Below are 26,443 nucleotides of genomic sequence, written 5' to 3' on the forward strand. Positions count from 1 at the left end.
CCCAACAACTTACCGCAATTATAACGCACAGGACAACATGAACCCTTATTGTAGATCGGTGTACAACCATCAATATGTAACGTACATTCTTGCATCAGACATGACGTGCGATTCCTAATACAATAACACAGCTCGCATGGCTTATTCGGATTCGATGGTACTTGCGCGCCCTCAGGATAGAATTTACTATCAATGCTGCAACCATATTTCTCGGGTATGCTAAGTTCAGTGCCAGGTTCATGTGCAACATCAACTGGAACTAATTCGTTTAAAATTGAAACAAAGTAGATACAACGATATAATTATTGAATTTATTGCATAAAATTGTTGTAATTATGTTTTACCTTCCGGGCATGTGATTATTGGACAGCATTGATCCTCACGCTTTTCCACTATACAATCATGTCCGATTGGTTTCGTGAATGGGCAAACACGCAAATAACACATGAGCATCTGATTGTGGCAGGTACAGTTTAGGCAGGGCTCATTTGTCAATATTCTATCGCCTTCATTGTAGTGATTGTAGTTGTAGTAACAGCCATCTGCAAAAGGGAAGAAGGAGCAAAGTATTAGAGACCTAGCTTTAAGATCTGAACTATGTAGACTGATTTTAAAAGCTACTTGGTCTAAGCTATGAGACTAAATAAAACACTTTTTAAACTATGCCTCACGACTTATTCTTAGTCGAACACCTAGGCCCATTTCCGCGCAGTCAGCATACGCCGCAACACAGATGAAGCACAGCAATTTCAATCAGGAAGAAGAAAGTATATATTTGATACTAATGAAAATAGCGCTAGAAGAGCGCAAACTCAGCATGCGACAGATAAAGCCTCTCAACAGGTATCGTTGCTAGGAAATAACATGACCCTACCCACACCACCATACGCTTCCAAACTATGGGCAAACACATTTAAGACGCAGAAGCGCTGTAAGCTCCTAACATTTGTACAGCGCAAAGCAGGATTGAGAGCAGTCCCAGCTTATGACTCCCCATAAGGGCCAGCTAAAGAAAAGATTGTTAGGACAAGAGCGATGAACCTATTAACACTATAAGGAGGAAGGCTATGAGGAGCAAAAAACGCAAACGGATAAAGAGCGCATGAAAGTTGTTAAGTTAGGAAGCAGAGAGAAAACGCTTGGATTGTGGTAAAGAACGCTGAAAATAAAATACGAGCCAGGTGTGCTACACAAACGTTCAATGGACAGAGGTAATTCCGAAAATTTATATATCGCATGGATAAGCTGAAAACCGGAAGTGTGCGTAGGGCAACATTGAACTCATCTTCTTTAAATGCTTTAGATCCAGATAGACTCAAGAACTGCTCTAGCAAGCACTCGGTAAATCACGATAATGTAAAAAAAATGTCCTCAGTCGCTCAGAAGAGTGGCAGCAAATCAGAAGCTTAATATAAATCAAACGGAAAGAAAAAAAGCCCCACCAGGTTGCAGTGAGAACGGAAGGCTCGTAAAGGAGAGGAGTATGTAACGCCACCTTGGGCCAAATGCGATAGTGGTTCGGCCAAAGTGAGAAAATTTTTTTTCAAATACATATAAGTATTTCAATTCTTCGCTTATTCGGACTTTCTACAATCAAGATTTTCGACTTCAAAAGCAGAAAAGGTTTCGCCTAGGTTGCAAACACATAAGCTTTCTTAGTCTCATTCGATGCATAAAGCTTATATTGATAGCGTAGTAGAAAGCAGCGCACTTCTTAAAGAGAAGCATATAAAACATTCTGCGGAATTTCCTAGCTTTTTTGCAATGAAACGAGTCTATAGACTTAATACAAGCGCTAGATGAAAGGTATAAGCTAGTACGAAATACTAGGCGCCCTAAGAGTTCTCTCCGGTTTTTCTAATGAAATAGCTGAGAAAATAAATGAAATTCTTAGTTAAATCCTAGCTCGTGTGGTGGTAGCGTGCTCCGTCTACCACGCCGAAAATCCACGCTTCAAGCTCCGAGCAAAGCAACAACGAAAATTTTAAAACAGTTTTATCAATTAGAATCTAAGCTTGGTCGCCCCTCGGTAGTTATTTGGCAAATACTCCGATTGTATTTCTGCAAGAAAAAGCTACTCAGTGAAAACTCTTCTGCTTTGCAGATGTCGTTCGGAGTCGGTGAAAAACAACAGTTGATAGTAACAATTTAAAGGAGCACGATGAGAGTTGGAAGCGAAACTCAGCCTAAAACTCTTCTTACTACCGACAGGAAGTTATCATACATCCATATTACAGTAATGTGTTCATACCACGTGAACTGAACATTCAGCACAAATTGTTTGAAGCAACCTCTGCTTAATAATAATAAGAATAAACATCTAGCCGGACCTTCTCCAAATGTTATTATCCTAAGTTGTACCAACCTACAATCCATCAATGCTTTCAAGTAGTTACTTAGCGACATATTCACAACGTATCTGACTGTGGCGTGGACGGATGAAGTAAGGAGTGTTATTAGTTGTTGTGGCACTAAGAATTCCATTCCTATCCGGAAAAATCTGTTCATATGCCATAACTTCTAGGCACCAAAAGTAAAGTAATTTAGTTATCAAGTCAGTATCCATTTTAAATTAGCTTAAGCACGAAGTAGTGCCTTTAGTACAGATTTAAAGGAAAAGAAAGGAAAAGAGAGGGGGATGAAGGATAGAAAAGATTAGAAGTCCTAACCGAGCGTGTTATCAATTTGTTATAGAAGTGCTAACGGTTATTTTATAGATGAGATATCGGTTTTTATCGACGGGCTATGGGCAGACTATCATTTCCTTATGGACGCTTTATCGCTTTATTGTACATAGGTCTGTTATCGATGAGGTAAGGAAGAGTTATCGAAGGGTTATAAATTTGCTATGGTTAGGAAAAGCCTCGTGTTCCAATGAAATGTGATCCAGATACGGATAGAAATTTAATATGCAAATGCAACAACAAATTGATCCATATGGGTCACATTGTTGTTGCATTTGTATGTTAAATCTCTATCCGTATCTGGATCACGTTTCATGGGAACACGAGCATTGTCAATGAGTTATATGCCGTCTTTCAGTGAGTTTTACAGCTCCGGCTCACGCTCAATCCTCACGGGAATGCTCTGGATCATTGAGAGACTTGAGAAGCAGATGTCGTGAAATTTTCGCACACGTGAAATGTGATAGGCAGATGTCGCCGCTGTTTTTCATTTAACTCATACGGCGAAAGGCTAAACAGCGACATCTATTATTGAAAAAGTAGGTATACTAAAGGCCGCGTTGGCAACCTAAAAAGAAGTAATTAACAAATTATCTGGTTCACAAATTGAACCAGCCTTCTATCTGGATTTATCTGGCTCAAATCGTTGTTGTTGTATTTACATGCAAAATTAGTTATCTGGCTCAGGATTTTGCCACCGGATGATAGCTATAGATTTTTTGATGACAAATTATAGATTTATTATCGAAAAGATATTGATAATCAAAATGGTAGTGATTTGCTATCGGAAAGTTATCGATTTGTTTTCAAAAAATACCGATCTTTCGAATATTTATAGAAATGTTATCGAATATTTAGCGAAAAGCTAACAAGTATTACAAAGTTCCTGATTTGTGACCGAAAATTTATTAATTGACTTTTGGAGTTCTACCAATTTGTTATAAATTTTCTATAAAAGTTAACGATTTGCTATCGAAAAGTTATCGATTGGTTGTTAAAAAGTTATGTTTTTACTATTCAAGATTTGATTCGAGCTCGAGTCAAACCCACCACCACTGTGTAGCTAAATGGTCAGCGCAGCGTGCGTAAAGTGTACTGATGATGAATGTTTAGCAACCTTTGAGGTGGATCTATCTGCGCAGCTATGGCAGCTTGCCTGAAAAAAAAATTCTATCTTCTACAATAATTTTTCAATTGTAGAAAAAAAAAAAAAAAAAAAAAAACAAACAATAATGATCAAAAAAATTATTGTTCTGGCATTGAGCACGACTTGAACCTTGAATCCTTTATTAATAGGCCGATAAAACAAAAACAATTGTTATCTATTTACTATCAAATAGTTTTTGATGTGATATCGGAAATCATCTCATAAGTCTCAAATATTTTTCGATTGTTTTTATATAGAAAATAAAACGGCACCAAGATCTCAATATAAACTCTAAACTTAGGGTCGGACAGGGGCACGCCTCAGAGAGGGGTGCTATCACCTCTGCTGTAGACGCTGGTCATCAACCAACTGCTCAGGCGATTCGATAAGGGACCCGTAAAATGTACGGCTTACGCAGATGGCGTTGCAATTATCATAAGTGGAAAGTGCCTTCCAACGATTAGTTCTTTGATGGATCGAGCGCTTGGGATATTCATACCTGGGTACCTGATATGTTCTTGTTTACAAAGAGGTACAAGGTCCCAAATTGGACCAGGCCTAAGTTAGGAGGGGTGACCTTACAGGAGAAACCTTGCACAAAATATCTACGAATCATCCTAGACGGTAAGCTGTCATGGAAGCTCAACGTGGAGGAGAGGGTGAAGAAGGCCTCAACGGAACTTTATTAGCCCTATTCTATACTGCGGAGTTCTTGTTTGGTGGAAAGCCACACAAAGAACAACATACCTCAAAAAATTAGAGGGCGTATGCAGATTATCGATGCTTAGCATTACGGGAGCCCAGAAAACAACCACCACGGCTGCACTGTATGCCATTCTCCACATTCCACCTGTAGACCTGGTAGCAAAGAACAAAGCATTAACGACCGCAACCAGGCTCGGTGCCTCGGGCAGCTTGAGCGTCGACCATATGGTCATAGTAGTATAGCGTCATCAATCACAAGACGAACAGACTACCTGATCCCCTATCTGCGCATCGAGGGAGATCTTAAGGCCACAATAGAGGTGGACGCTTGGCGCAAGGGTGCGCAAATGGCGAAAAAGGCGATACATGTGTACACCGATGGTTCCAAAGTAGTGGAAGGAGTAGGGTCTGCGGTATACTGTGCTGATCCGGAAATAAGCAGATCCTACAGGCTGCCGAATTACTGTAGCGTTTTCCAAGCGGAAATTATAGCCGTAACCAAAGCAGTAGAAACCCTGGAAGAAAATAGCCCAAGCTGCGGTCGTGTTAACTTTTATATTAATAGTCAAGCAGCAATTAAGGCAATAATATCGCATAGCACAGCATCTAAATGCATGTTAGAGTGTAAGCAGTCTTCGGAGAGAAGACAGACAGGGAGAAGCATACATCTATATTGGGTCCCAGGGCATATAAGAATAGATGGGAATGAAAAAGCGGATGAACTAGCTAAAAAGGGCGTATCCCTTGAAGCTTGCTCCGTATTAGACTGAGCGAGATTTAGCGAAGGCGAGAGATGCACATGATCGACCAAGCGGGAAAGGCGTGGGTTCAAGCGCGGGGCTGTAAAGTGTCGAAGATTATGTGTAGGTCTTACAACCTTAGACTAACAAAGTTGCTTCCATTATTAAAAATAGAGGACTGTAGACTCATGACGAGTATTCTGGACACTGTCTTCTGGCGTCACATGCCTTAAAATTAGGCTTCGTTCGTGATAGCATTTATAGGAAGTGCGGGTTGGAGGAGCTAACGATGGAGTACGTTCTGGGCTCGTGCCCTGCACTTGCCAGGCTAAGACTCCAGCTATTAGGAGTGATACAACTGTCAGATCTAGAAGCAGCAAGTGGCTTAAGTCCTAGGAAGCTTCTAGTATTTGCCAAGAGGACGAAGTTATTTCATAACATAGGTCCTGGTTTTTGATAGGGTTTTTCAGTTTGGTCGTTAAAACAAACTTCTGGTAACACTACGGACTCAATCAGTCTATGTGAGGTCCTCATGGACCGGCCAGTTCAACCTAACCTAACCTAGGGTCGGACTTTTGCAGCCTTTTTTTTTGGTGTGAGAATGAACCCAGTTTAATAAATTGCTACTGGCATGAAACTATAAATGTATCTTGACAATTGAAGATTAGAAGTGGTATGAAGCTGATTGAGGGGTTCTGCCCACCCATCTTATAGATATTACTTTGAGTTGGCTAAAGTCAAAAGATAATAAAGATGCCGCCGTGGTGTAGGGGTAGCGTCATCCGTCTAGCATACTGAGGATCCTGGGTTCAAGAACCGAGCAAAGCAACATCGAAAGTGTGGAGAAACGTTTTTTTAATTAGAAGAAAGTTTTTCTAAGCGGGGTCGGCAGTCAGTTAGCAAACGTTTCAAGTGTATTTCTGCCATGAAAAGCTTCTCAGTGAAAATTCATCTGTCTTGCAGATGCCGTTCGGAGTCGGTATAAAACATGTAGGTCCCTTTCTCCCCAATTTTTAGGAAAAATTTAAAGGAGCACGACGCAAATTTAATTCTTGCTGCATCATTAAATAAGTCGCTATATAAACACATGCAGCAATAATTCCTCATTTAATAAATGTAATGTAATTCATAACATAACCGTAATTTATTATAGCTTGCGCATCCAATTAAATAATGCGCTTACTTAGTAATATTTAATTAATGTTTCACTTGCATAGAATTAATATATGTGAGCAGCTAATTATACTAATTATCATTACGTTAACCCACATGACAATCATAACTCATTAGTGAGTGACAAATTTGCTTGTATGACTATCACGTGACAACATTAAATTTAAAACATAAACACGACAAAAGTGCATAAATAAGGTGATAAAATGATTAATGCAAATAAGCGCCCACATATTTGTATGCATAAACAACAACAGCAACTATAACAACAATAAAAAACTAACAACAACAAAACACATTTAATTATATGCATGAAGAGCATGAATAAAAAGTATGAATGGAACAAAATTTATGGGTGTGAAATATGATTTACGATTTATTTATGCATGTACTCATGTTAGTGTCACTCAAATGTATCTATATACCCATGTATATTAGGGTGAGCACTTTTTAATATTTTTTTGTGTGCAAAAATAAATTTAAAAGAACTTTAATAAAGGTTGGGAGATAGTCACTTAAAACGCAGCGCAATAAAGCTTTTAGTATAGTGAACAAAAATATCTACATATACCTATACATGTGCATCTGCAACAGCAAGCAATAAGAGTTCAAGTCGATTAAGGGCGATATTAAGTTATTAAAACCATTACGTTTCCCATACTCAAATCTATAATTTCACAAACTTTTAAGATTATTGCTCAATTGTAAAGACTTTATTGGTCAAAAACCAAACAGCGGCCGCTTTAATTTCTTAAAAAAATTTAGGGCCGTGTGTGTTTATAGTCACAGAAATTTTAACGTTCATTTGAGAAAACGGTCATTAGCTTTCACACAGCTCCGCTGAAAATTTCCAAAAATTGACTTAATTTTTTTTGTTTGTTAAGAGAGCTATTCTGTGTAAACTACCGCGTCATTTTGGAAACACTTCTATATAAATTTACGCCAATTGGTGGTTGGTTTGATACCATTTCGTGATGACTTATATGAATTTTCGAGATAAATTCGAGACTACTATCATTGCATATCTGTCTCAATAGAGGTTGTCTTTAATATAACACATAATTGATCCCGAAAGTTATTTGAATGAGTTAAACAATTTCTCAACGTAATCTAAAATGGTTGCAAAGTTTATCTCAAAATATTTGAAAGTTCTGAAGGCAGTTTCAAAATGATGCCAAACCAGTTATGAAAAAGTCCTGCATAACGTTCTTTCTTCAGACGAATTTAAACTGTAGCTAACTTTGTGCAATGTGAGCCACATGCAGTTAATCTTCAAAAATGTTAATTTATGTGTTTTTCGCGTAGGCTTTTACAACTAGCTTCTTACACAATTAACAACCAAAACCTTGAAAGTGTTAATGTTTTCGCAGACTTGGGAGTTACAATGAACTGCAAACTTAGCTTCATTTGTGAAAAGGTAGTCAAAAGAGTTTAGCGAACTCTACGTTACGAAACCCCTATTCACACATTGGTTAGACCGATATTAGAGTATGGCTCAATAGTCTGGATTCCATGTTTTCAAGTCCATACTGACAGGCTCGAATCAATACAAAAACAAGTTTTACTCTTTACTTTAAGAATTTTCAATGGCACTCTTTATTTAATTTTCCACCTTACACTAATCTATTAAAACTTAGCAAACTTCAAACTCTTGCTAGTCGAAGGGAAATGCTTGGCGTAATATTTATGACAAAACTTCTGAGTGAATGGATTCCAAGCCCATTTCTTCTGAACGAAGTAACCTTCAATGTTCCCTGCCGAACTACGAGGCATTACAAACTTCTACTTTTAAAACAACGTAGAATTAATTTCGAACTTAACGAACCTTTCCGGTGTTTGTGTCAAGATTATAACTCTCACTCAAACACATTTCATATGTCCGATTCCCTTTTTCCTATAAGAAAACGGTTCTTATTTTAGAGTTATCTACTTATATTAAATATAGAGTTTATTATTTGTTATAAAACTATTAACTTTGTATTTTATAATTTAAATTTTAAATATTTTGTAATCACATTAGTTTTGTAAATGAAAATTTTTGATTTAATAAATTGTTTACTTCAAACATCAAATAAATCATTTTTTAAAAATATCAATCTGAATGTTGATATTTTGGCGATCCTGCCAGGAGACTAAAAATTATCAGAACATTATATACGGTTACTCCATATATGTAATACTCCTATATTGCTAATAGAAAATGCTCGCAATGTGTTTTGAATTCGAAATCAAAACAAGGCAGCCTATAAATTTTTTGTGATTATAGCAGCATAAGTGTGATAAGAAAAAATTTAAATCTAGGTACATTCGATTATTGAATACAAAAACAAAAACAAAAACGTTTAAACAGCAATATACTCACAAAAATAAGTACATACTTGGTTTATGCTGAAAAAAACTTAAATGGAGTAGCTCATAGCTTAATTGATAATTTTCATCTAAAATATCGCAAATTCCCTAACAGAAACCACATTAGAAAAAATGTCAAAGAGAGTTAATCAAAATTTCAAAAACTACCATCAAAATTTTCAAATTTTGTTTCAATTTCTTCAATTTTTGTTTTTCTAGAACATTTTTGAGTATGCATTATTATTATTATAAAATGGAAATAAAGACTTTTTCGCATATCTTTTTATTCGGAAATTTTTTTTTTATACCACATTCACATGGCGCCATTACCCCGAGTTTATGATCCATTTCGGAGTTTAACAGTACTGATAAACTCTAAGACGGTCCATAAACCCAAGCTTATGGCGCAATGTGAATGTAATATACCTACACTGGTTTACAGCCAAAATGCACCATAGGCGCCATTATGAAATTCCTATGTAAAATCACTCCCTGATTCTGAAAATCAAGGTTATTTTTAATTCTATGGTAAGGTTTTTGAGATATTTAGGAATTACCGTTATTTCAAAAAAATAAAAAATTGGGCCCACTTAATCACATATATCTCAAGAACGAATTGAGCAATTCCAAAACACTTTGAAGTTTTTAAAAGGTAATAAAATTTGCTATAAAATGCGCATACAATACTTTTTGCTAGCACTGAAGATTCAAAGATAACGAACAATCATTACGGGTTTTTTCAATTTTTTTTTAAAAAATATAAAAAAACTAGCAGAACTGGCAGACGTTGTTCTGCCCTAAATTTTTGATCTATCTGCATACATTTTAATAAGCTTTTTCCATCTAACTCTGCCCTCGCCCCTTTACACTTTTTTCTAATCTTTGTATTCACTCCTCCCTCCGTATTTTTTTCTTCATCTATCACCATCTTCGTCTCATTCTATCTCTTTCTCAGTCTTTTCCATCGCTCTTTTCTTTTCTCTCAAGTTTTTCTCATTCTTGGTGGTATGCATTTTGTTCCAGTCCCATTCCGAGTCTCAGTCCCAGTCCCACTCCGAGTCTCAGTCTCAGCCTCAGTCCCAGTCCTAGTCCTAATCACAGTCCCAGTCCGTCTCTGGTCTGTCTCCCAGAAAAAAGCATCGTAAATACTAATATAGGAAAATTTATATACCAAATTTCAGGCAAATCGAATAGGACGTATGTAAATAGGTATGTGGCTATTATTATTTCATGTCTTTATTTCGGCTTCGCATGCATATTTATCAGTTTTACCAGGTTGATGCGACTAAATGGAATATCACAATGAAAATTACTTTAAAGCTCTCAGCAACAGCTTTCATTTGATATCCATAATACACACACATTCTAGGGGTATCCTGGTCCATGTTTTGGCCTATATCTCGAGACTCTAGTCACCCAGCTGTGTAAAACTTACTCTGTACTAAAGTACACATCAACAGATTTCATTTGATATCCATATTGTATAAACCAATTCTAGGGGTGCCCGGGTCCACGTTTTGACCCATATCTCGAGACCCTAGTCACCCAGGGGTACGAAAAATATCCAGTATCAAATTACTCATAAACAGCTTCCATTTGACACCCATACTCTACAAACATATCCCAGGATTACCCAGGTCCACGTTTTGATCTCAAGACCCTAGCCAGAGTAAAAAGTATCCCATGTCCGTTCCCTGGTTCTGAGCTACCTCTCCACCAATTTTCAGCCAAATCAGTTCATACGTTCTTGAGTTATGCGTAGTGTAACTAACACCACCTTCTTTTATATACATATTTGAATTTTTTCTAAAAAAAAATCATAACTCAAGAATGGCTAAACCGATTTGGGATTTCAAAATCAACTAACCATCATCTCTCCTTCCTGTATCTTTCCTAAAAATTTCATGGCAATCTTTCTATCGGTTCTCGAGTTATGGAGTGACAATCAAAATGTACACTTCTTTTTATATATATAGATTTGTATTTGGCGAGGAAGGATCTCGAAAACTGTTTATTTTTTTTGCAGATTTTTTTTTTCTCTCTAAGCTCTGATTTATTACAAAAATAAAATAATTAAAAAAAATTTTTAAGTTAAACGGTTTTATTGAAAACAATACTTACATGAAATAATAATAATACGAATAGCTAGAAAATAATTAGGTAGGTCCTAGGTACTAGTCATCACACTCCTTATCAATCTAGGGTGTCGATCAGACAATTAAATAAAAGCCACCTAGCGGCGATTTTTTTCTTATTATTGCATTGTCATCGGGTTCTGAACTATATTCCAAGTTTCAAGCTTGTAGCTTATCGGGAAGTTACTTAAATTTCAATTACAAGATTCGTTCACAACGGCCGTGCGGCCGTGCATGCGGCCTGCCTGTCAACTCAAGCTAAATAAAACCGTTTAAAAACAAGCTTTTATTCAACAAAATCGATGGACTAATACAAAAGTTATAAGCATTCAAGTAAATATATCCATTTAATACTTCAGTACTCTGCTGGTAGTTAGTATTCGTATATCAGTGAGTTAGCGAATTTAATATGTACCAGTAGGATACTTAAGTATTAAATGGATATATTTATTACCTTTTAAGAACTTTTTTTATTTTTTTTTACCTTTTAAAAACTTCAAACCGTTTTGGAATTGCTTAATTCGTTCTTGAGATATATATGATTAAGTGGACCCAATTTTTTATTTTTTTGAAATAACCGTAATTCGTAAATATCTCAAAAACCTTACCATAGAATTAAAAATAACCTTGATTTTTGGAATAAGGGGGTGATTTTACATAGGAATTTCATAATGGCGTCTCTGGTGCAGAAAAAAAGTTGTGATCCAGTGCTATTAATTTACCTAGCATAATTTTTTCTTCTTCATTGAAGTCTTTCATGTCTAAAAAAAATATAGCTTAATTTTGCCACACCCTAATGTACATAAACACTTAGTGGAATATGAGCATGCTAATGCACAATTTTTTTCCGCTTTATTTTTATTTATTTTTAATTGTCAACAATGATACACGAAAGAGTAAAAAAATTACTATAATTTGACAGTATGGTAAAAGGCATTTAGCAGCATTTATAAGCGTGTGAATTTGTCTAAACTAGTGATGTTACAAAATTAAGTTTACTGGAACCGAAATCACTGTATCGGGTATCAGAGTTTCTATCGGAATCCATTCTTTTATAAATATGAAATTGCCAAACTATTTACACAAATTATGATAAATTATAAATAAGCGAAGTCTCTAGTTCACATATATCGTTATTCGGACTCACGATTTTAGAGCTATTTTGATTTAATGTTTGAGAGAAAACTTGATTTCGATACGAATCGTAACACACTATACGGCGGGCACAGAATACAAATTAGATATCTGAGAAACGGAGTTGGTATGCGAATCATAATAGTGTACAAGAAACAGGGAAAAATAGATTAATCGCTTATCTCAATTTAAGTTAACGGAAAAAGTTGCGAAACTGGCAACTTTTGATAAATAACAAGCAAGGACGGAACTATCTTTTGCTCTGCAGAAGACCTCATTCCTTTCATGAATTGAGCTGAGCAACAATTTTCTGCCATTCGCAATATGCGAATAATCGGCTATATAAGTTGTGTAATATTTAGAGCATAGATGAAAATAAGCGAGATTTTCGATAAATTGCAAAAAAAATATTCATTGATAATACTCACACAAAGTTTCAGGTCTTTGTTGTATACAGAGAATAACTATGACATGATATTTGCACCTTCTAGATGCTAAAAAGGGGATGGAAAATATGAAAACCCTTTTATATAAACATCATTTGGTGAAATTTGAAGCTTCTATCTACTAAATTATGGAAGATATGGCAAAGAACCTCATTTCTGATAAATCGGCAATATGACGGATATATGGTATAGTGGTCCGATCTGGTTAGTTCTGAAAACTGTCTAATCGGACATTAAAATATAACATATATAACAAGGTATCTCAAAAATTGAGGGGCTTGTTCGCTTTCTAACAGACAGGAAGACAGACGGAAATAGTTAAATCTACTCAGATCGTCATTTTGATAATTTCAGTATATTTATTGGTGGATATATCTGTTCTCTTTTAAGAACTTAAAATTTTGACATTCGAACCAAATTTAAAATACCATTTTTCATGAAAGGTATACAAATTGAGTGCGTCCATGGAATCAGCAACAGACATTTGTCACTCAACGGAAATTGTTGTTAAAGAGAATATATGTAAATAGATATCTAGCAAATGAGCAAAAAATCACTTGAATGGCCATAGCGAGCCGAAACTCCTCTTCTAAGTTGAGGTTTAGGGACTTCCGCAGTAAACATATCACCATAGCTGTTCCAGATGTCTGCACATTAGTTATAAAAATAAGAAAAAAAAGTTATCATAAAAATAATATTGGTATATGCAATTAAGAAACGCTCTTGAAGTATCTCAGGAACGAAGCTTCTACGTCATTTTTAAAAATTTGAAAAAATTTTGGCAATTTACTCATTATTTTGGAGGAGTACGAGGTTTAGTTCGGCAGCATATGTACCGGAACTCGCCACCATAGAGAACCGGAACCTAAGTTTCATGTCATATATCATGTTTTGTTTTTGAGGTGCTGAAGCGAAACCTGGATAAAATTTGTTCCAAAACGGCTAAAACATAATGTGTTATTTACAACTGCTCCACAACCCAAAAATTTACACTGCTTCGAGGCACTAAAATTAGTAAATATAGTGGCGAATATTAGCATCACTGCTGTTCGTAAATAATCACAACAAAAAAAGCAAGCAGCCACACTTATGTACATAAACACATTAAAGCAAACAGCCACACTTATGTACAAGGCAACGAAGAATATTCCATACACATAATCAGCAGCTTGAAGCAGAGAGATTATTTCACATGCATATATGTAGCCGGTAGCTAAGAGCAGAAGTTGTTACTCACATATACACATGCATATGGCTAGAAGAACAATATAAACTACATATAAGTATATGTACATACATATAGCTAAATAAACAAACATAATATACAACTGTTCTAGAAAGCATGTTTGTGAGACGTCCAGGCCTTAGGAGAAATAGGTGAACGAGGCTAATTGAGAGCATAAAAGCAGCGCGTTGGAAGCGATAATCAATCAGTTGGATTTAAGCAAGCTATTACTGAAGTGTAATTGTGAAGTACTACTCCAAAAGTAGTCTAAATGAAGACCATTTTGCAATACTGAATATTGGAGTTATTTATTCGAAAGTTCAGCGGTTCGAACGTTACCATGAAAATCTGACTGCCCTTTCCGATTATGCTAGTTTTTGTAAGTCTTCTCCTTGCGTAAAATGAAGCTATTATGTAATCGATTTTAAAAATCGGCCCGTATTTAATAAAAGAGACCGTTAGTTTGCATAACTTCAACATTCTAAATTTTTGATTTGCTAATTTTGATCTAGCTGCCTGATATTTGAATAAATTTAGATACAAATCTTGGCAGGCGTTGAGTCTCACACAATCGATCATAGCTAAATGTACATATGTATAAGCTTTTTAGCAAGAAATGTGTGATTTTCACAGACTGACATAATTATACGAAACTGACTCTAAGTTCGAGCGTAAAATGGATTTTTTTTGGTGTTGTTTTGAGCTCATTTGGAGTAGGGGGTGTCAGAGCGTGAAAAAAAATGTATGTGGAGCAGAAATAAACAATTAAGTATATGGTTTTTTTTGCCAACGTTTATGTCATATTATTTCTAAATATTTGGCTACTTAATTTTATGGCTAATTTTGCTGGTTATTACGTAATTAAAACCATTTGTTTTATTACTGTTTTAAAAATGTATTGTTTTGAATTAAGCGTAATAATTTGTAGCACATAAGTATTTAATGGATTAAAATCATTGTGGATTTATATATAAATGATAGAAAGATCAACACGTAACACATTTTTTAGGAAACCCAAGTAGCTTTTAATAGGGATGGTAAATTTGTGTAGTAATATGGGATTATGTAGAGGGAGAGAAAGAAAATAAGAAAAAGGATATGGTCTGAAGGCGGAGTAAGGGTAAAGGGAATTTGAGAATCAGACGAGAGGGTGCAAAGCATGACAAAATGAATGTCACTGCGAAAAGGATGAGAAAATGAATATCACTTCTGGAACGGCGATGGGTATGCGGCTATTGGTACAGTCTCTTGATAGTTAAGTACTAACCGCCGTGCTATAGGACTGCGCGCTTCGAAATACAAATGCTATTTTTGGTCAAATTCTTATGTTATTTCTTGTAGGAATTGCATTTAACTTGGTTAAGAATATTGAAAATTAGTATATTAAGGGGAGAGCCCCACATATACGCATTGTACCCATCCTGTAAACCACTGCATTACGATCCCAGCGGGTTGAGGGACTTAAAATATTACCGTGACAGGCATGCTTATCGTAGGAGGCAACTAAAATTCACAGACTCAAAGGTTCGAGGAATGAAAAAATATCGTTCCCGAGATAGTCGGGCCAGTGCCATAAGGTGCGTGTATTGGAGCAGTCGGGACACATACCCGGCAAAAAGATGCCCACATCCTTAACATTTCGGCGGCTACAAGAATAAATTAAATAAAAAAACTGCATTAAATACATTATTTCTAATGCTGCCCACAATTTCATAACGTCAAAGTGTAGAATTTAGGTATGGTGCTATGGAGCAATTTTGGATAGATCGCGTAGTTTTTCTTGTCAAAACCTGCTCCATGAATACATCCAGCCCGATATGCTTACAACGGCTTTCATATATTACGTTAATTTGATGTTACATTCAGGTGAATAAAAAAAAAATGTAATTCGCCATAACCTCCGAAGAGATTTTAGGCGCCGTGCACTTTTTAATTTCTCCTACAAATTGGCAAGACGGTACTAACTTGTTTTATGCCTACTCCGAACGGCATTTGCAAGGCTGATAAGTTTTCACTGAGAGCTTTGCATGGTAGAAATATACTTGGAGTGCTTGCAAAACACTGCCAAGGGCGACCACGCTTAGAACAATTTTCTTCTAATTGAAAAACCTTGTTCCTAAAATTTTGATGTTGCTTTGCCCGGGGCGTGAAACCAGGTGGTAGGCGGAGCACGCTACCATAACACCACGGCCGCCGCCATATAGCGTAGGTATTGAAAAGGCGGAAGCAAATAAGAGAGAGTGATAAGAAAAGGGAGACGCGCGCAGACGAGGATTGTGAAGAACTAAGTAAAACTAAAAATTTTTTGTCAAAGACATTGTTTTTCAAGGTTTGATTCGAGCTCAAGGCCGGAACAATAATTTTTTTCTAATGATAATTATTGTAATTTTTTAATTTTTCTAAATTTGAAAAATTGTATTTTGTTTTTGGAATAGTAAGTAGAAAATTTTTCAGACAACCTGCCATAGCTGCGCAGATAGATCCATTTCGAAGGGTGCTAAGCCTTCATCATCAGTACGCTTTAGGCATGCTGCGCTAACCATTTAGCTATACAGCGGTGGTTTGTTTGACTGGCAAATTTGCTACTTCTATTCCTTTTTACCAACTATATTTATTCAGTGTTGCGCCATCTGGTGCAAATCACTGATAATGCTGGATTTTTGTTTATTGTCAATTACTTTGTTTGACATTCCCAAGTGCTCATGGTTTATTAACAATTGTTTTTGTTTTTATCGGCCTATTGATAAATGATTCAAGGTTCGATTCGAGCTCAAGGCCAGAACAATAATTTTTTTCTAATGATAATTATTGTTATTTTTAAATTTTTCTAAATTTGAAAGATTGTATTTTGTTTTTGGAATAGTAAGTAGAAAAATTTTCAGACAACCTGCCATAGCTCATTTATCAATAGGCCGATAAAAACAAAAAGAAATTATTTTTCTTTTAAACGGTCTCCAGCGATATGACTTTATTACCCCAGCAGGTTAGGGGATCAGAATATACCCGCGGTAGGTATGCCTGTCGTAAGAGGCGACTAAAATACCAGATTAAAAGGGCTGTGTAGCGCAACCTTTTAGGTTGCCAGCGCAATATATAGCTTCTCCAAACCCAATTGTCAACCTCACCTATCCGCGGCGAATCCTGTTTCACTAACAGACGAGGCTCTGGCGACCCCAAGCTCCTCATGGAACTTGGGGGTAGGGAGGGAGGGAATGGCCTGAAGGTTTAATGTGGCCACATAAATCGTTCCCGAGATGGTCGGGCTAGCACCTTAATGGTGCTATGGTACCGGAGCGTACCGGATTTGTATCCGGCAAAGGACCATCACATCGATAACACTCCCCAAAGCCTTCGGGGAGCAACCTTATCGCTACAACAACAACAACAGCAACATATGACTTTATTAATGACTTCGCTGTGGTACGTCCTCTTAACAAAATTTATAACTTACAACATTTTATTGGGATAGGTCGTAATAATTTTTTTATACTCAGTTGAGCAGAGCTCACAGAGTATATTAAGTTTGATTGGATAACGGTTGGTTGTACATATATAAAGGAATCGAGATAGATATAGACTTCCATATATCAAAATAATCAGGATCGAAAAAAAATTTGATTGAGCCATGTCCGTCCGTCCGTCCGTCCGTCCGTCCGTCCGTTAACACGATAACTTGAGTAAATTTTGAGGTATCTTGATGAAATTTGGTATGTAGGTTCCTGAGCACTCATCTCAGATCGCTATTTAAAATGAACGATATCGGACTATAACCACGCCCACTTTTTCGATATCGAAAATTTCGAAAAACCGAAAAAGTGTGATAATTCATTACAAAAGACCGATAAAGCGACGAAACTTGGTAGATGAGTTGAACTTATGACGCAAAATATAAAATTAGTAAAATTTTGGACAATGGGCGTGGCACCGCCCACTTTTTAAAGAAGGTAATTTAAAACTTTTGCAAGCTGTAATTTGGCAGTCGTTGAAGATATCATGATGAAATTTGGCAGGAACGTTACTCTTATTACTGCATGTACGCTTAATAAAAATTAGCAAAATCGGAGAAGGACCACGCCCACTTTTAAAAAAAAATTTTTTTTAAAGTAAAATTTTAACAAAAAATTTAATATATTTACAGTATATAAGTAAATTATGTCAAGATTCAACTCCAGTAATGATATGGTGCAACAAAATACAAAAATAAAAGAAAATTTAAAAATGGGCGTGGCTCCGCCCTTTTTCATTTAATTTGTCTAGGATACTTTTAATGCCATAAATCGAACAAAAATTAACCAATCCTTTTGAAATCTGGTAGGGGCATAGATTTTATGGCGCTAACTGTTTTCTGTGAAAATGGGCGAAATCGGTTGATGCCACGCCCAGTTTTTATACACAGTCGTCCGTCTGTCCTTCCGCATGGCCGTTAACACGATAACTTGAGCAAAAATCGATATATCTTTACTAAACTCAGTTCACGTACTTATCTGAACCCACTTTACCTTGGTATGAAAAATGAACGAAATCCGACTATGACCACGCCCACTTTTTCGATATCGAAAATTGCGAAAAATGAAAAAAATGCCATAATTCTATACCAAATACGATAAAAGGGATGAAACATGGTAAGGTAATTGGATTGTTTTATTGACGCGAAATATAACTTTAGAAAAAACTTTATAAAATGGTTGTGACACCTACCATATTAAGTAGAAGAAAATGAAAAAGTTCTGCAGGGCGAAATAAAACACCCTTAAAATCTTGCCAGGTATTACATATATAAATAAATTAGCGGTATCCAACCGATAATGTTCTGGGTCACCCTAGTCCACATTTTGGTCGATATCTGGAAAACGCCTTCACATATACAACTACCACCACTCCCTTTTAAAACTCTCATTAATACCTTTAATTTGATACCCAAATCGTACAAACTCATTCTAGAGTCACCCCTGGTCCACCTTTATGGCGATATCTCGAAAAGGCGTCCACCTATAGAACTGAGCCCCACACTCTTTTAAAATACTCATTAACACCTTTCTTTTGATACCCATATTGTACAAACAAATTCTATGGTCACCCCTGCTCCACCTTTATGGCGACATCTCGAAACGGCGTCCATCTATGGAACTAAGGAATACTCCCTTTTAAAATACTCATTATCACCTTTCTTTTGATGCCCATATTGTACAAACAAATTCTAAGGTCACCCCTGGTCCACCTTTATGGCGATATTTCGAAAATGCGACCACCTATACAACAACCACCACATCCCTTTAAAACAACCACCACTCCCATTAATACCTTTAATTTGATACCGATATCGTACAACACATTCTAGAGTCACCCCTGGTCCACCTTTGTGGCGATATTCCGAAAAGGTGTCCACCTATAGAACTAAGCCCCACACCCTTTTAAAATACTCATTAACACCTTTCTTTTGATACCCATATTGTACAAACAAATTCTAGGGTCACCCCTGGTCCACCTTTATGGCGATATCTCGAAACGGCGTCCACCTATGGAACTAAGGATTACTCCCTTTTAAAATACTCATTAACACCTTTCTTTTGATACCCATATCGTAAAAACAAATTCTAGGGTCACCCCTGGTCCACCTTTATGGCGATATCTCGAAACGGCGTCCACCTATGGAACTAGGGATTACTCCCTTTTAAAATACTCATTAATACCTTTAATTTGATATCCATATCGTACAAACGCATTCTAGAGTCACCCCTGGTCCACATTTATGGCGATATTTCGAAAAGGCGACCACCTATAGAACTAAGGCCCACTCCCTTTTAAAATACTCATTAACACCATTCGTTTGATGCCCATATTGTACAAACAAATTCTAGGGTCACCCCTGGTCCACCTTTATGGCGATATCTCGAAACGGCGTCCACCTATGGAACTAAGGATTACTCCCTTTTAAAATACTCATTAACACCTTTCATTTGATACCCATATCGTACAAACGCATTCTAGAGTCACCCTTGGTCCACCTTTATGACGATATCTCGAAACGGCGTCCACCTATAGAACTAAGGCCCACTCCCTTTTAAAATACTCATTAACACCTTTCGTTTGATGCCCATATTGTGCAAACGCATTCTAGAGTCACCCCTGGTCCATCTTTACGGCGATATCTCGAAAAGGCGTCCATCTATAGAACTTAGGTCCACGCCCTTTTAAAATACTCATTAATACCTTTCATTTGATACCCATATTGTACAAACAAATTCTAGAGTCAACCCTGATCCACCTTTATGGCTATATCCCTAAATGGCGTCCACCTATAGAACTATGGCCCACTCCCTCATAAAATACTCTTTAATGCCTTTCATTTCATACACATGTCATACAAACACATTCCAGGGTTTCCCTCGGTTCATTTTCCTACATGGTTATTTTCCCTTATGTTGTCACCATAGCTCTCAACTGAGTATGTAATGTTCGGCTACACCCGAACTTAACCTTCCTTACTTGTTTAATGATATTTTAGCTTACCTGTGTATTGTTGAATTTCAGTTATATCTTGTAAAGGAGCTGAAACGAAAGAAAGAAAGATTAGTGTGTGACTCAAATTTATGTGAGCTATATTTTTATATTTTTTCTGAACTTTCTCAGAAAAAATATTCAACAAATTATCATATATAAATACTTAATAATGTAATAAGTATTTAAAATTCGCTTCGTTCCTGCCAGAATTCTCTAGCCTTCGGAAAGAACTATTGCCCAAAAATGAAACGACATTTAGATAAGAAAACGACACAGCATTCAAAAAATGTTTCGATAGAAATAGAAGTAACTAAAGCGATCAGACGAAAAGTGTTGAGGAAGATAATAGTTTTGAATCGCGTAAGTAACTAATTGATAGCATTATTTGGGAAGTTAACTTGGAATAGAGGAGTCATAGTGATGTGAGAAAATTTTGTGACATAAAAAGAGCAGGTTGAAATTTCTGAACCAAAGAGGGAAACCATAGCCAATGTCCTGCCAAAGCTGGGTTAACGAGAAGCGCTACTGGGAAGTCAGGGAATCCACAAATGCGAATGAATTCGTGGCCATAAACTATACTGCGATGTACGTTATTGCAAGATTGCAGAATTCGTCACCTCTTTGATATTTACAAAAAAAAAAAAAAAATCTGGGTAATGCACCATAACAAAATCTTCAGAAAATGAAACGTTTAATCGAAAAAAGATATCTCAAAAATTATTCAAATAAAGGGAAATTCAAAAGGTTATATTTATTTATCGTCAAGTTGCCTTTTTAATAACCTGACATAAGGAGTTAAACTCATACATATTTGACACATTTTTAAAATTAACTCTGCTTTAGAATTGGCGTTCTGAAAAATGTATCGGTTTAGTTAAATCTTGCAGAAAGACAACAAATTATTGAAAAGTTGCTGGCAGGTGTAGCTATAGTAGTCTAAGAATGGACAACTTCGAACCATTATTAAAAATAACAAATCCTAGTATCCTGCGGATACGGTGCCGCGTCGGTTGGGAAGGAAATCGTGGGTAAACTGTTGAGCATTATATAAAATCTAGAGATGAATGCTCTGCTACCGCCCTGATCTCTCCAGTTTTTTCGCCTCGCGAAACCTGACACTATAACCAACTAAATTATCGGCGACCTTACTTACAATATGGACGTCCCAAATGTCGACCATTTTGAACATACACGTCAATGGCACTACGCTACTGAATGTCTTACACCCAAAGTCTTGGGTGTGACGTTTGATCAGGATCTACATTTTGGTGAGCAAGCAGCCGCAATTGTACTGAAAACCTAGAGCCACAATAAAATCCTCAAATCTCTTGCGCTCATTACGACTTACAAAGCAATTGGCCAGCCGATTCCTTGCTACGCGTCCACGATATGGTCGCCAAGCCTAAAGACTACTCACTGGAAGAAGCTACAGGCATGCCAAAGTACTGCCCTCAGAACCGCCACGGGTTGTCTTCTTATGTCCCCAGAACACCATCTACATAATGAGGCGAGAATACTCTCCATTAGGGAGAGAAATGAAATGCTAACCAAACAGTTCCTGTTTATTACCCAGAAACCTGGGCATCCCAACAAATATCTGATTGATGAGCCAACACCGTCCAGGGGCTTAAGGAGCCATCTCCTGAGAACACAGCCGTATGAAGTCAAAAAATACAAGCAGGTCCTCAGTGAAGTCCATAAACAGGCGTCGGACCTCTACGCCAGAAATTTCTCGGTGAACCTTGTATTCAAAGAACAATACCTAACACTTGCAGAAGAGGAGTGCAAAGTCTCCAGGGAAACGCGAGTCACTCTAGCTCAAATACGATCTGGATACTGTAACAGGTTAAACTCTTACCTATCCAGAATCAACCCCGACATACAAAACATATGTCCTGCTTGTGACGTGTCGCCACATTACACCAACCTTCTCTTTAACTGTATTGTGGAAGCAACGCCTCTAGCACCCCTCTCATTATGGTCCGCCCCTGTTGAACAGCAAGTTTTCTTGGACTCCCGTTAGAGGATATTGATGACAATTTTTGATCGGTCGCATATATTGTATGAGGCAAAGCACTGCTACAGCAACAAAAAAAAACATGAATGCCTGATTGTTCGTTTTGCCAACATCAATAAAGCCATGTTCTTGAGCCATCTACCTTTATAAGGCTAATAATCCCTGCCTTAACTTCTAGCGTACAAACATCAATGGCAGAATGATTGTTTTTGCCGAGTCTTTGATAAATTTAAACAAATAATAAAAATAAAATAAAAAACTTTTAAGCACTTCCTTAATATAAATGGACAAAAATCTGCGAAAAATGTCTCCTTATATAAAGGCATATTCTTGCTAAACTTTGATTTTTAAATTTTAACATAGGAATTGCAAAAATATATATGAGAAATATAAAAGTGGAGCGCACATTACTTGGATTGGAAAGTTGGCAGGAAAGGAGATATTATTAGTCAATCAATTTCCCTCCCCTTTATATTTTTACTTCTTATAAATATTTTTACAATTTCTTTGTCAAAATTTAAAAATCAAAGTTTAACAAGAATATGTCTTTATTTAGGGAGACATTTTTCGCTGATTTTTGCCCATTTATATAAAGGAAGTACTTACAATGTTTTATTTTATTTTATTTTATTTTCTACTTTTCTTATATTTTCTCGGTGTCTTAACCTATCTGTTAAGTTTTACGCTTGTAGCTCAATGAGAACTTACATAAAAATCAATCCCAAAATTCCCTCCGTTCCGTTTGATTTTTCTAAATATCTCAGTCCGTGCACCCCCTAGCGAAACTTTTTGTATTGTCTCATCGGTTGTCATCGACCTCTGAATTAACCTCTAAATTTTTAGCCTCTAGCTCATCGAGAAGTTACTTAAAAGCCGGTTTAAAATTTCCAAATTATTATCTAATTGTTTCGATCCGTGCGCCACCTAACGGAATTTTTGTCTCCTTTTGTTCCTATGTCACGGTGTCTTAATCTCTCTCTGAGGTTTCGTGTTTGTAGCTCAATGAGAACTTACTTAAAAATCAATCCCAAAATTCCCTCCGTTTCGTACGATTTTTCTAAATATCTCATCCCGTGCGCCCCCTAGCGAATCTTTTTGTATCGTGTCATCGCCTGTCATCGACCTCTGAATTAAGTTTCAATTTTCAACTCTCTAGTTCATCGAGAAGTTACTTAAAAGCTGGTTTGAAAATTTTCAAATTGTTATCTAATTATTTCAATCCGTGCGCCACCTAACTGATTTTTTCCTTTTGTTACATTGTCACAGTGTTCTAACCTATGTGTAAAGTTTCGTGTTTGTAGCTTAATGAGAAGTTACTTAAAAATCGATTCCAAAATTTTGTATGAAAAGCGGACAAACATTCAACTGACCTAATATAAAGGAAGTAAAAAAAACCAAACGAGGAAATCGATGTGCAAAATCATTAAAATCGCGCCTTCACTAAATCAAGGCAAAAACAAATTCGCACCCACACACACAAGAGCACAATTTGCAACACTACTCACAGATTGCTTGCTCCTTTTTGTTGCAGCAATTGCATCTAACAAATAAGTTGTTAACAAACAAAAATGTTGGCGACTTGCCACTATCTGTCAGCATTTAGCAATTTGTTTAGAGGCAATCTTACATACATACGTTGCATGTAGGTATGTATGCAGTTGGTATGTGCAAAAACGAGACATGAACATGCACAGGTACAAAGAACTGCGGATATAAGCGCATGCTCGCCTTTAAAAGTGTCCAGACAGTAGTTGAACTTGTAAAAGACATATCATTGTTGTACACACATTTGTTGTTGCATGCAACTATATTTGTTAGCAGAGCAATAGCGATATGCTGCCACGCAATACAAGCAACACTTTCATGTTGTTACAGCAGCTTACGTGAATTTAGTAAGATTTTTCTTGTTTTTTCTCGCATTTGAATGTTTGCCGATTTAACTGAAATATTTCACTTGTTGTTGTTGGCCTTGCTTTGTTGCATTTATCATCTGATAATGAAATGCTTCCAAAGTTAACTGGATTGCACTGCTTAACTTTTTATTTATGGCGCTGCTGCTTTTTTATTGTTGTTGCTTACATTTAACACTTGAAAATATTTTCCATTCATTTATCTTGTATTTCGGCTTTTTTGTTATTAAAAGTGGCATTTTTTCGCAATTTTACGTCTTTCGCAATTTAATTGGTTATATATTGCCGGTTATGCTTGTTTTATGTCTACATTTTATACCTTTCATGAATACGAAATGGTATAATAATTTCGTCACGAAACCCATAATTGTAAGTCCTTAAAGGAAAATAGATAGACCCACCATTAAGTATACTGCAATAATCAGGATAAAGAGCTGAGTTGATTTAGCTATGTCCGTCTGTGTGTTTGTATGCAAACTAGTCCCTCAATTTTTGAGATATCTTGATAAAATTTGGTGAGCGGGTGTATTTGGGTGTCCGATTAGACATTTGTCGGAACCGGCCGGATCGGGCCACTATAGCATATATCCTCCATACAACCGATTTTTCATAAAAAGAGCATTTTTCATGTCATTGTCATATCTTCCTCAATTTAACAGATTGAAGCTTCAAACTTCACCATATACTTTAGCATATTGCACGTATTGTTGTCTGAAAATGATGAGATCGGTCGTATATATAGTATATATCCCCCACAACAGATTGTTCAGATAAGAAACTTTTCGTAAATACTGCCTTATTTTAAGAGCTAGAGGTTTCAAATTTCAACAATTGCTTACGTATATAGCATATACTGTTGTCTGAAAAAATCATAAAGATTGATTGTATATAGTATATATCTCATACAACCGATTGTTCAGATAAGAAACTTTGCGCAATTTCTGTCCCATTTTAACAGCTAGAAGCTTAAAATTTCAACAAATTTCATCAAATAGTTACGTTTACGTCATATATTTTTGAAACACGTGATTCGTAGTCATAGTTTTTACATGCAGACCACAAAAACGTGAAGCTTTGCATCCTCACACAAAGTACCTACCTATTATTTATTTTATATTTATCTTAAAAATCGTTTAGGTATGTACATCTGTTCACTATATATTTCTTATCTTATACATCCGATTATTTGGAGATTACGAACGGGATAAGATTATTGTTCAGCCCCATTCATGAAAGGTATGAAGTCTTCTGCACAGCCGCAGACAGTTCCGTCCTTACTTGTTGTCGTTGATGTTGTGACATTTTTTTGCATTATGTTAGCGAATATTTGTTCACAGGTTTCAATGAAAAGTATTAGTCGTTAATCAGGACATGGGAAGTAAATAGAAATTTAGTATAATGCATTCTTTTGTTGAATTAAATCGATGACAATTTTAAATTCCTAACATTTTTGATGTCTATGGCGGAGGTAAGTTTAATGTCTACCACAGGCGTCACCATATGGTAGACGACTCTGATGGAAATATATCATGAGCACACAGTCCCCCTTTTCAATGAAAAAAGTAACTTTGTTAATCTAATATTGTAAAACCTGTACATGATCTTCGACACTTTACAGATTGGCGTGTGCCTTCTCGCCTTTACTGCTTTCTCATTCATGCACAGCTCTCGCTTTATTTTAATCTCGTCCAATCTTAATGCAACGTCAACGTTACAAGCATCGAGCTATATGCCCTGTTTAGCTAGCTCAGCCGTTTTTTTTCATTTCAATATATTTCAATATGCATAGTTACCCAATATAGATGTATATTTCTCCCTATCCCCATTCTTTCCAGGGATTGTTTTCATTCTCACACACTTCTAAAAAAATAAAAAATAAATGTAAGGCGCGATAACCTCCGAAGAGATCTAAGGCCGAGCTTCTCTTCCAATTTGCGTCGTGCTCCTCTTGATTTTCCCTACAAATTGGCCGGACGGGACCTACATGTTTTATGCCGACTCCGAACGGCATCTGCAAGGCAGATGAGTTTTCACTGAGAGCTTTTCATGGCAGAAATACACCCGGAGCGCTTGCCAAACACTGCCGAGGGGCGACCCCGCTTAGAATAATTTTATTCTAATTGAAAAACCTTATTTCTAAAATTTTGACGTTGCTTTGCCCGGGAGTTGAACCCAGGGCATACGGTGTGATAGGCGGAGCACGCTACCATCACACCACGGTGGCCGCCTTCTATATCATGTTTTATGCGAGTTTATAGCCTCTATTGCTGCTTGTCT

The 26,443-nt window shown here is 36.5% G+C and overlaps 1 protein-coding gene across 1 annotated transcript in view; it reads right to left on the reverse strand.

Annotated features, from left to right (window-relative positions):
• The window catches only part of tnc (tenectin), a 338,614-nt gene that overhangs the window by 16,740 nt on the left and 295,431 nt on the right, over nucleotides 1–26,443 (reverse strand). Inside the window, exons 3-5 of the mRNA XM_067761737.1 lie at nucleotides 20,249–20,287; nucleotides 345–542; nucleotides 14–259 (exon numbers count right to left, since the gene is read on the reverse strand). Coding sequence (XP_067617838.1) covers nucleotides 14–259; nucleotides 345–542; nucleotides 20,249–20,287 — 483 coding nt within the window. The remainder of the gene's footprint in view (nucleotides 1–13; nucleotides 260–344; nucleotides 543–20,248; nucleotides 20,288–26,443) is intronic.

The sequence above is a fragment of the Eurosta solidaginis genome, chromosome 1 (genome assembly GCF_040869045.1).
Source record: "Eurosta solidaginis isolate ZX-2024a chromosome 1, ASM4086904v1, whole genome shotgun sequence".
NCBI classification, from domain to species: domain Eukaryota; kingdom Metazoa; phylum Arthropoda; class Insecta; order Diptera; family Tephritidae; genus Eurosta; species Eurosta solidaginis.